General features: G+C 39.9%; 1 protein-coding gene across 1 annotated transcript; it reads left to right on the top strand.

Annotated features, from left to right (window-relative positions):
- The first annotated feature begins 450 nt into the window (after positions 1-450).
- On the top strand, positions 451-11,842 carry LOC124671399. Its single transcript, XM_047207773.1, has 13 exons — positions 451-915; positions 1,217-2,347; positions 2,552-2,876; positions 3,571-3,826; positions 3,925-4,141; positions 4,619-4,968; positions 5,115-5,615; positions 6,148-7,348; positions 7,459-7,812; positions 8,061-8,298; positions 8,542-11,108; positions 11,205-11,332; positions 11,542-11,842. The coding sequence occupies exons 1-13, from the start codon at positions 520-522 to the stop codon at positions 11,840-11,842; spliced, it is 7,965 nt and encodes a 2,654-aa protein (XP_047063729.1). The 5' UTR covers positions 451-519.
- The last annotated feature ends 382 nt before the right edge of the window (positions 11,843-12,224 follow it).

The raw sequence follows: 12,224 nt of genomic DNA, 5'->3' as shown, positions 1-12,224 counted from the left end.
GGCTGGAGCATTATCTAGCATGTCTTGTTCCATGAAAACCTTTAGATGATAGCGCTGCAACTTCTAAATGGCTGCTGGGAGATGTGCAAGTCATGTATCCTAGCGTTACATGCTGCGATGTTGTACAATTTGGTGGCACAAGTTATAGATTACCTTGCTGTGGCAAATTATGTCTGTGATTTAGTACGGTAGTAATCTCCTTATGATTATATGATATGAGCAGCCTAAGCCCTGCATTGATCTTTGCTTGCTTTTGCAGTAAATGATATTGACCAGATAGCTTTTCTTTTTGCATTGATTACATGCCATTTTTGTGCTATCTTTTGCTAGCCATAATCATGTTGCATTTATAACATATTCTCTTTTGTTTCTGTTCAGATTGAGACTATTCCCTGCAACTTCAAGTCACTTGATCACTATCTCAGATCGTATCGTGTGCCTCTGATTGAAGAAACAAGGTCAGATCTATGCTCATGCCTTGAACTCATCAGGGAAGCACCTTCCTCAAAAATACTTTCCATGGAGGTAGCCGGAAAACCTGGTTCATACTTTATGGATGTGGACTTCTGGGACAATGAGGCTGGGTTTTCTACTGAGGCTTATGCTGCAAGGAATGGTGACATATTTATCTTGTCTAGCATGAAGCCTGAAGCTGCAGAGGACTTAAACCGCCATGGTGTCACATATTGCTTGGCAATGGTTACTGAGGTTTCTATGGATGATGAATACCAGAAGGGCTTCAGAGTCAAAGTTACAAAGGATATTGGTTTGGAAGAAGACTTGAATAAACTCAAGCATGCAATATTTCTCAATAATATCACGACAAACATGCGAATATGGAAAGCACTCACCTTAGATACACACATGAACAGCAATTTCACAGTAATCAAGTCGCTCTTAACCCCAACAAATTTGGTAAGTTGACATCACTGCCCACGTAGTTTTACTTGCTATTTTCATTATCATTATAGAGAGTGGATTTTGTACACCCACGCATGGGTGTGGGTGTTTCCGGCACCGTCCATTGTGCTTTGAGATTCGGATAAAAAGAGGAGAGAGAAAGGAATCTTTCCATCTACCATGGTGGGCACGAATCTCAAGGAATAAATGGACGGTGATGGAAACACCCACACCCATGCGTGGGTGTACAAAAGTATTTCCCTATCATTATAAATATGTGCGGTACCTAACTTTCTTAGCTTTGGCTCCGTTGCAGGTTGAGGATGTGTGTGGTATCTGTGTCAAACAGGATGGAGGCTGTTTGGCTTCTTTCACAGAGCAACTACTGTCGATTAAGCTTAACCGATCACAAATGGATGCTATTGAATCTGTTATCTCAGCTGTACAATGTAGGCATGTGAACCTCATGAAGCTTATTTGGGGTCCACCAGGTACTGGAAAGACCAAAACCGTTAGCACTCTGCTGTGGGTTTTGGCGCGTTTGAAATGCAGAACTCTTACCTGTGCTCCCACAAATGTTGCTGTTGTTGGTGTTTGCACTCGTTTCCTTGAAAACTTGAAGGCTTTCAATGAGGACAATGGTCTACCTGTTTCTCTCGGAGATATCTTGCTATTTGGAAGCAGGTCTAACATGGACATGACCGACGATCTTCAGGATGTTTTCTTGGATTTTCGTGTCGATGAACTTGTGGAATGCTTTTCATCATTGTCTGGATGGAAGTGCAGAATAGCTTCAGTGGTATCCTTTTTTGAAGACTGTGCTTCACGTTATGATTTGCTTCTTGAGGATACTGGCAAAATTGACCCAGTGTGCTTTCTGGACTTCGTAAAGAAGGAATTTCATGCGACAGCAATAGCTCTTGAAAGATGCATAATGAATTTGTGGGTTCACCTTCCTGGATTTTGCTTTTCTCCTGATAATGTCATAAATATACCGGCATTGCTTAATATGCTGAAAAAATTTGGTGCTCTCCTGTGCGACGTAGAATTGACCGATGAGGGCTTGAGAAGGGGCCTTGGTTGTCTGTCAACTGAAAACTCTGTCTGTCCACAGCCTATATCTTCTATTGAGAAGGAACTGTATGGAGCAAGGTCTACATGCCTTAAATTGCTTAAAGATCTGCTACACTCACTTAATTTGCCCACTGGAGTAGACAAAAACTGGATCCAGAGCTACTGCATACGTAATGCAACACTTCTTTTCTCTACTGTCTCTAGCTCGTACCGGTTACATCACATGGAGATTGCACCCCTTGATGTATTAATTGTTGACGAGGCTGCTCAAGTGCGGGAGTGTGAATTGGTGATCCCACTACGTCTGCATTGGGTGAAACATGTTGTTTTGGTAGGAGATGACTGTCAGCTGAGCTCAATGGTTAAAAGCAAAGTAAGGTTTTGTCTCCTTCTTTGTACTGTCTTGTTTCATTTCTTAGTCACTGGTCTATTTATCAACAAGATAAACTTTTCGTAATGAAATGCCACAACATGTTTTTCTTGGAAAATTGTGAAGGCCATATTTTTCTGTTGTGTTCCTTTGTTATTGATCTGTTTTTTATAATCTTAATTCTTACCTTTTATTGTTTATTTCCAGGTATGCAAAGAAGTTGGATTTGGGACAAGTCTTTATGGGAGATTGGTTATGCTAAAATTTGAAAAACATTTGTTGAATATACAGTATCGCATGAATCCTTGTATCAGCTTATTTCCAAATGCTCAGTTTTATGAGAAGAAGATTTTGGATGGTCCCAATGTCCTGTCTTCTAGTTATAGTAAGGATTACACATGCCTCCCTTTTGGCACCTACACGTTTATAAATGTCAGTGATGGAAGGGAAGACAAAGAGGGCACAGGAAACAGTCGGAGAAACATGGTTGAAGTTGCTGTTGTTTTGCACCTAATCCATACCATCTTTAAATGTATGTCGACACTGAACTCTCTCCTTTTCCTTAATATCCTTTCTACTTTTTTTATGAAGCTATATGGCTATTATAACATGGGACTTTTAGAAGCTGACATGGTCTTCCTTCCTTTTACTGCCTACTGCATAAACTTCATTGGTAGGAATCACTACGAGTGCGAATATTTTAGTTTGCATTTTTTTGAAACTTGGAAGTGTCATAAAAAAAAAGGGTTGCACCCGCAACTAGTTGCGGATTTGAGTTTCCTGTTCACTACACTAATCTATGTTCAAGAGTCCAGTTTTATATATGTGTAACTCATGATATGGTAATTGCATCAATCTGGATTTTTTTTTTCGAGAAAAAGCAGAAGATTTTTACGTTTCATTGCATTAAAAAGATGGAGTTGTTTTACATTTCTCCCTGGCTTTATGAGATTTCAATTTTGCTGCCCTGTTCAGTAGAAAATGTTACATTATTATTTAGAAAAAGGAGAACATAAAGTAGATTACATGAAAGATGAAACATCATGCTCTATTAGAGTCGCCGGCCACTGCATGTACCCATTTTTAGTAATTTCTTTTATCTTCAGAGCGGAAAAGCAGTGATATGTCAATTATTTGGTGATGCAAAATGAACTTAAATGTGCTGAAAGAAAATTCTTTCCATAGCCTTACCCCTCAAGATCAGTAACACTATAGTTTTTCTGCAGCTTGTAAAAGGACAGGCCAAGGGCTCAGCATCGGTGTGGTCTCTCCATATAATGCTCAAGTTGATGCAATTAAAAGTCGACTTGGCAAAAAATACGATACATGTGATGGCTTTCATGTGCGGGTGAAGTCCATTGATGGTTTCCAAGGAGAAGAGGATGATATAATAATACTATCAACTGTTAGATCCAATGGGAGAGGAGTTGTTGGATTTCTTGCTGATAACCAAAGAACAAATGTTGCTCTTACTAGAGCAAGGTGCGCATCAATTTCTTTTGCGGGCCTTTGTTAGTTGCTGTTGAAAGTATGTCCGATCGGTGGTACAAACCATTTAATGGATGCTTTATTTCATGCAGGCACTGTCTTTGGATTGTTGGGAATGCTCATACACTGTATAAAAGTGGAACCGAATGGACAGATCTTGTTGCTGATGCAGAGAGACGTAATTGTGTTTTCAGTGCAACTAATGACGCAGCCATCTGTAAGTTGATTCTGCAAGTAAAGCAAGAGCTTGATGAACTTGATGATCTTCTTAATGCTGACTCAGCGGTATTCAGCAATACTAGATGGAAGGTAGGTGCCATGGTTTTGGCCAGTTTGACTTTGAACATACTTTCTTGTTTTTTAATATGCCGCTGCACTTAAATTACCCAGAACAAATCACATGTATGTACATGTGTCTTATACTCTTATGAGACTCATTCTTGTCAGGGAGTTAGGGTTTACTGAATACACACTTCGTTCTGTAAGGTGATGTGTGTATTGATGAATAGATGTATCTTTACTTTTTGGGAATGTGTATGTGGTTTGCTTGTCTCTGCCTCTCTGCTAGGCTATTTGCTCTGTAATTCGACTGTGAAAGGTTTGTAATTAAGATTTTCTGGACATGTGCTACTTTGTACCATACTCTGTCAATTGCTATGGTTTTTTTTTCTAGAGTACGTATACCATCTTGTGAACCTTCTAGTTTTCTTGAAGAACATACTATTCTTTCATTTTTCTTGGATACGCTTCTTCTCAGGTTCTATTTTTTATTCGTAAATTCAACAGGTCATTCTTAGTGACGAGTTCAGAAAGTCTTTCACCAAACTAAAATCACCACAGCTCAGGAGGGAAGTACTCCAAAAGCTTATCAGACTTGGGGCTGGTTGGAGGACAACAGTTAAGAACCTTGACATACCAGGTGTTTCTCATCTCGCAAAAGTATATAAAGTCAGAGACCTGTATCTTGTTTGGAGTACTGACGTGGAAAAAACCGAAAGAAGGTATTTCCAGATAATAAGAATTTGGGACCTACTGTCGCAGCAAAATCTTGCAAGAACTATTCAACGTCTCGAGAATCTGTTCTCCATGTACACGGATGATTGCCTGGATCACTGCAGGAGAGTCCAGACACTGGGGTATGAGTTGTTTATTGTTACTCTGGTGGATTAATTTTTCCCTTTATGCTTTGAGACGAACTGTTTGTAAATAGTTCCCATGCCCACAAGTAAACTGCCTGTTGACATTTTTCTAATGTTTGCCCTCCTTTTGTTGTGGATAACAGGAAATTGGAGGTTCCTTTGGTTTGGGATGTTGAGCATGATATTATTCGCTATAGAAAAGATTGTAAAGTTGATGCTCAGGAAGAGCATGATATCGTGGATACATCACATGCCATGGAGAATTCAAAAGTTAGCGAAAGCTTCTTGCTGATGAAGTTCTACTCTTTATCATCTGGGGTGGCAAAGCATTTGCTGACAGCTACTGATGGGTCTGAAATCGACATCCCTTTTGAACTAACTGATGAAGAGCGTGTGATAATCCAATTTCCTTTCACAAGTTTTATACTTGGGAGGTCGGGCACCGGAAAAACCACTGTATTGACAATGAAACTGATTCAAAAAGAGCAACAGTCATTGATTGCATCCCAAGGTCTAAATTTTGATGGAGCTGATTTATCTGTGCCACTGAGGAATGGAGAAGAAAGTTTTGTGAAACAAGTGTTTATCACTGTAAGCCCAAAGTTATGTTCAGCCATAAAAAATCACATCTGCAAGCTTAAAAGGTAAGTCTTTTGAATTGGACCCCTTTTTATAAGTATTACATATTTGTACCATTTTGTAAATGATTTTCATATAGCTATTTGAAAGTTTATAGAAATGTGTGCACTAGTTGGCTTAAATACTTTTTCACTATACTTCGCTCTACTGTTATCTGTAACCTGAGATTCCTTAGACCCTCTGTCATACCCTTTTGAAGGGTGATTGTTTTTATCCATCTTAAGTGCATTTTATCTTTAAAATATATTTGCGAGAACTATAAAAAATACACTATGCATATAGCAACTACCCCAGTAGTTTTTGTTTTAAAGGGGAAGACAAACTGTGAGCACCACTCTGCAGATCAGGCCTTGAATGCAGCTGGGCTAGGCGTCCACACGATTAGCTAACTGAGAAATGCTTGCTGCTCTTAATTTTTTTTTGTACATTGCAAGCTGGTTCAGTGATTTCTGTGGAAATATATATCCTTTCTTTATTTTATGATTTATACCAACAAGGATCCTCATATTAATTCCAATTTATTTTGACTCTTCATAGATTTGGCGCTGGTGATGTCTCTGATCAGGCTAGCATTCTTCACATGCATGACATCATGGATGACCTGCAAGAGTTTACAGAAATTCCTGACAATTTTTGTGATCTACCTCATGAGCACTATCCTCTTACTATAACATATCGCAAGTTCTTGATGATGCTTGATGGAACACGCCGGACATCATTTTTTGATGCGTTTTATGGTGAAATGAAGTCTAGTATTGAGAGAGGCCATACAAAATCTCGTGCAGTGCAAACTTTTATTGAATTGAAGGAAGTTACCTATGAGAAGTTTGCTACTTTCTACTGGCCTCGTTTTAATGCAGACCTCACCAAGAAATTTGATGCGTCCACTGTCTTCACTGAAATAATTTCTCATATAAAAGGTGCATATCAAGCAAGCAGGCCTTATACTGGCAAACTGGGAAGACAAGATTATGTGATGCTCTCAGATAAAAGATTTTCATCTTTAAACAGTGAGAAAAGGGATAGAATTTACGATTTATTCCTTGAATATGAGGGTATGAAATGCAGTGCCAGGGAGTTTGATTTGTCAGATTTTGTCAATAGTCTTCACAGTAGCCTTTTATCCGAGGGCTACAGTGGAGATATGGTTGATTTTGTTTACATAGATGAGGTACAGGATCTCACCATGACACAGATAGCACTTCTTAAGTATGTCTGCAGAAACATCAAGGAAGGCTTCCTTTTTGCTGGCGACACTGCACAGACTATAGCAAGGGGTATCGATTTCAGGTTCGAGGATATCCGTTCACTTTTTTATACTGCATTCCTGGCAGAAACTGAAGCTTTTAATCAAGGACCTAAACATGGAAAGAAAGTCCATCTCTCTGATATGTTCCAACTGTCCCAAAATTTCCGCACACATTGTGGTATCCTCCGTATGGCACATAGTATCATGAGCCTTCTGTACTTCTTTTTCCCATCAAGTGTTGACAAGCTTAATCCAGAGACTGGACTTGTATATGGAGAAGCTCCTGTGCTTCTGGAGTCTGATAATGATGAAAATGCGATTATGACTATTTTTGGAGAAAGCAAAAGTAAACATGGTAACCTGCATGGGTTTGGTGCTGAGCAAGTCATATTGGTTCGTGATGATGCTACCAGAAAACAAATCATTGATCTTGTTGGTAAACAAGCTCTTGTGTTGACTATTGTTGAATGTAAGGGCCTCGAGTTTCAGGTATGAGCCTATAAATTCATTTTCATTTGTGTTCATTTTGCAAGATATTTTGATTGTGAACATGCTGTTTCAAAATGTTGGAGTATACTTATTTCAGAGATATTATGTAGGATGTGCTGTTGTACAACTTTTTTGGTTCGTCGCCATTAAGAAACAAATGGAGAGTTTTGTATGGCTACATGAAAGATAAAGATATTATAGCACACTCCGAGGAGATCTCTCATCCGGATTTTGACAGAAGCAAGCATTATCTTCTCTGTTCAGAGCTGAAGCAACTCTATGTTGCAATCACGCGCACTAGGCAAAGACTGTGGATATGTGAAAATACAGACGATTATTGTCGACCAATGTTTGACTACTGGAAGAAGCTCTGCCTTGTGGAAGTTAGATTACTTGATTCTTCCCTCATTCAGGCAATGCAGAAAGGGAGCAGCAGTGATGATTGGAGGTTACGGGGAACCAAGGTTCGATACCTTTTACTTGTTTGGTCTGGAAAGCCATTTTTAATTTTCGTGTTATGCATTATGTTGCCTAGTGAGTTATTCTTTTTCTATTTTTGATCTCGTGGAATCCATGGTTATTTCTTTTATCTCACAATTGTTCTAGCAGACAAATTCTTTGTTAGGTCACGGGGCGCACCTACTTACAGTTTTTATGTAGGAGTACTTATCTTTACCTTTGTTATTCTATGTCACAATTTCTCCTTTCGTAGTTATTTAATGAAGGTCAATTCGAGATGGCTACTATGTGTTTCGAAAAGGCTGGTGATCCACACAGAGAGAAGTGGGCAAGAGCTGCCGGACTTGTATCAACTGCTGACCGTGTCATCTCCTCAAATTTGGAGTTGGGCAAGGCTTCACTGCAAACAGCATCTGAGATCTACGAGTCCATAGGCATGCATGATAAAGCTGCTATGTGCTATATCAAATTAGGTGACTGCAAAAGAGCAGGTCTGCCAACTGTCCTCGATTCCAAGCTGTATCATACTTTGTGACTTCATCATTCCATAATGTTTTACAAATGACAAGTTGTTTTAAGGAGTTGCTATAGAAGTAAATCCCATCAAATTTCAAAACATTGGTTCAAAATGATATCACTTAAATTGCATACATGCTAAATTTTAGCTTTCATACGTATAGTTTTACCTCACACTCTACGAAGCTCTATCTGACTAAACATTGTGTTTGCCATAGGTATGGTCTATATGCAAAAGTGTGGTAATTCTAGACTTGAGGATGCTGGTGACTGTTTTGCTAGAGCTGAATGCTGGCAGGAGGCAGCTGAAGTGTACTTCAAAGCTAAATGTTACACCAAGTGTTTCTCCATGTGCTCGAAAGGAAAACGATTATTCAATCTGGGCTTACAGTTTATGCAACAGTTGGAACAGGAACATTCTCTTGAGAATTCAAAATCCTTGGAGGTTTCTGCAGTTAGAAAGAAGTATCTGGATAACTGTGCTCAACATTATTTTGAGCATGGTGACATAAAGCAGATGATGCCTTTTGTTAAAGCTTTCAGCTCTATGGATCATGTACGGACATTCCTTAACTCTAGGAATCTTGTTGATGAGCTAATGAGCTTAGAGATGGAAATGGGTAATTTTCTAGAAGCTGCAGATATAGCAAAGCATAAAGGAGACGTCTTACTTGAGGTAGACATGCTCGAGAAGGCAGACTTATTTGAGGAAGCAACAAGGCTTCTCCTCCTCCATATTGTTGTAGACTCCTTGTGGTCTTCAAATGGTAGAGGGTGGCCACCCAGAAGATATACAGAGAAGGAACAGTTGCTGGCAAGAGCCAAAGAGATGGCCGAGAAGGTCTCTGAGAGCTTCTACTCTTCTGTTTGCCTGGAAGCTGATGCACTGTCAGATGCGAATAAGTCTCTTGCACATTTAACTTGCACTTTGCTTGAGGGCAGAAAGTGTACAATCTTGTTAGTTGAACTTATTGCTTCCCGTTTGATTCTTGATATTCATCTCCAGTCTCGAGCCTCTGGATACAATTTGGAATTAGGCCCAGAATCTGAAGATGAAAATAGCTGTAATGATTTGCTGGCTTGCAACCAGATATCACCCCAAACTCTGTTGTATATCTGGAATCACTGGAAGTCGATCATAATTAAAGTACTGTCTCATCTTCGCCACACTGATGATCCAGAATTAAATGATCATGGAAATCTCTGGGCCAAGTACTTCGGGTTGAGAAAAGATGGCGATGCTGACCGATATTTGGTGCTTAACATGAACTCGAGTTGGATTTCTAATGCTGGAAGAAATTCTTTGCAGCAAGATGGCAATCGATGTTTATTGGATGCTTCCCAGTGTCATTCATGTGCACAGTATTTCTGGATGAATGAGCTGTCTTCTGTTGGTTTGAGTGTACTTAAGAAGTTGGAGTCCATTGTTCAAATTCCTCCAAAGCCGGCATCTTCGTATTCCCTGGTGAAAACTATCCTTTTTATAAATGAGATAGCAAAGTTTTTGGAAGAACCAGAGTTCAGTCTGCCAAAAAGTTCCATGAAGTTAAGAAGCTTTTTTGTTCTCTGTGAGCGTCGCTTCTTTGAGTTAGTTTTTCTTGTGTGGAGAGATGGAACATCGAGGAGCCTATTGCGTTTACTTGACTCACCAGCAGCATATGGTTTGATTGCTGATTCCCTTGGTGCAAATCTTCGGCCAACAAATAAAAATTTGACTTATGGGCATTTAGGGAGAATAACCATGCTTGTGCTCCATGCAGCACGATTGGACAATGCACTAGTTTCAAGACTACTAAAGTACCTGGACAATAGTTCTGAGTGGGCTGAATTTTTCCGTTCTTTGAAGAAATTTCTTGACAGTGGTCTTGATAGATCCTCCTTGATCATGAACTATAGGGTTGCTCTTGATTTTACCTTCAATGTGAAGTGGAAGGATGAAGTAGACTACATATCCCCAATGTGCTTTGTGGGTCTTATGGAGTGCCTCGGTTTCTTGGCTTCATCATATTTACTACAGAAGGATTTTATATGCTGCACAAAATCTTTGTTGCTCAATATGCTGGAATGCCGTACCAGCAAGGTTTACCTTGACAGCTCCGTGCTATCTGATTCCAGCCCAGATGCCGAACTTGAGCGTTTGGCATTGTCATCAGGGCGTTTCATATATCAGACAATTCTGGGCATCTTGATGAACAAGCAGAGTCTCCAGGAATGGGTACAGAAGACTTCAACAACGTCTTCTAGTAGTTCGTACAAACCAGTCCTCCTGAGACTAGTTATCACACTTTATCCACTGATCCTTACCCTTTCTCTGGGTAGTTGCTATGAGGTCACAAATAACCTTCTGAGGTGTGAAGTCTTTAAGGATTTACCTTTGGAGTTCTCTCAGAAGATTGTACATGCTTTGCAAATGAGGAATCGCACACCAGGCAACTTCATAAAAGTGCTTGCTGATGCACTTGCCGCAGTCGGAGATGATATGGTGATTATCGGTTCACCCAAAGGCCAAACAATCTGTCGAAATGTAAATGCTTATATGATTAGCAAGGCGGATATATCTGATGTTCCCAAGGTAATGGCTCTTCTGCGTCCTGAAGAACCAAACTCTGCAAAGCAAGAGACTCCAGTGCCAGAAAAATCTGATGGCAACAATGTTACTTCTGGAAAGATTCCTAAGGATGTACGAGGTAATACTATGGAGAGCACATGTGAAATAGATTTAAGTGACGAGAATACTCCTTTCTGGGAGAAGTTTGAGAAATTTCAAGTCAATAAGCAAGTCCAGGTGAGTTTGATATGTTGTAATGTTTGCTTTCTTACCTTTCTGTTTGTCCCGGTGCTTCGCAGTTGCAAGTTATTCTAAAAAAGCTATTTTATGCAGAAAGATGCAAGGATTGTTCTTCAATTCCTTAGAAGCGCCCTTCCATGGCTGGAGCAAACAGGCTTTCATGCACATTTGTTGGAAGAGGTCAGGCACGTCTGCAGTGAGTTTGAAGAACGTTCTGCCAGGTAAGCAAATGTTAAAATAGCACCCACTCTAAATTTTCATAATGGCAGTGCATATGCTGTATTGAAACTGATGGACAAATATAAATTGAAACTCGCCGTCCCTCTTTTCTGCATGATGTGTACCATATATATAGTGTAAACATGACTAGGTTATCCCCATGTCTTCTGAAAATTTATCATCTGTCTGTCAAAACTTGTTGTCATCACAGGAAGGAGAAAATAGCCTCTCCGACTCTTCAGAATCTGTACTCAATATGGCTTGATGGCGAGAACAAGCTGCAAGCGATCATCAGGTTTCTGCATTCTCAAAAGGCATCCATGAAAGAAGGTGAAAGGAGCAATGGTGCTGCAGCAGCTGTCCAGTCGCACACTGACAGACAGGCTGAATGTTCAGACGATGAAGATGACAACGAAGGAGTGGCTGGGGCTGCCTCAACCACGACAAAGACGGCACAGAAGCAGAAGAGCAAGAAGAAATCCAAAAAGGCTAAGGGCCGTGGCAGGAAGTGAGCTGCTGTGGCTATAGCCCTGCCCGTCGTGTGAAACTTTTGTGTAACCCATGACTGTAAAGCTAACGGATAGCAAGAGCTGCTTTCGCTGTGACGTACTGAAGGCTTATGCGGTTGCAATGGCTACGGTTCAAGGAAGGATTTACACCATGTCTTGGTTCTTCTTTTTGAGTTGTGACCGTTCTAAAGTATTTTTAAGAACCAACTGAACTAGTTTTGGCTTAACTTGGTCGACAATTGAAAGTTGAAACTATGTACAAGCGTATGTACTGGTGGTTAAAATGTGTATGGGCAAAATACTAAGACTCATCTCGCTATATCTCTTGTTTGAAAATCACTGTGCATATCAGGAGTCTTTTTTTATTTTTGAGAAAACACCAAAT

This window comes from Lolium rigidum, chromosome 7 (assembly GCF_022539505.1).
Source record: "Lolium rigidum isolate FL_2022 chromosome 7, APGP_CSIRO_Lrig_0.1, whole genome shotgun sequence".
Taxonomy (NCBI): Eukaryota; Viridiplantae; Streptophyta; class Magnoliopsida; order Poales; family Poaceae; genus Lolium; species Lolium rigidum.
The sequence above is the reverse complement of the archived record's forward strand: the minus strand, read 5'-3'. Positions and strand labels throughout refer to the sequence as shown.

Coding starts and splice junctions, on each gene's coding strand:
- LOC124671399 (XM_047207773.1), top strand. CDS start 520: ATGGAGGTAGCCGGAAAACCTGGTTCATACTTTATGGATGTGGACTTC. Junction 7,349..7,458: donor GTAAGGGCCTCGAGTTTCAG/GTATGAGCCTAT, acceptor GATATTATGTAG/GATGTGCTGTTGTACAACTT. Junction 7,813..8,060: donor GGAGGTTACGGGGAACCAAG/GTTCGATACCTT, acceptor CTCCTTTCGTAG/TTATTTAATGAAGGTCAATT.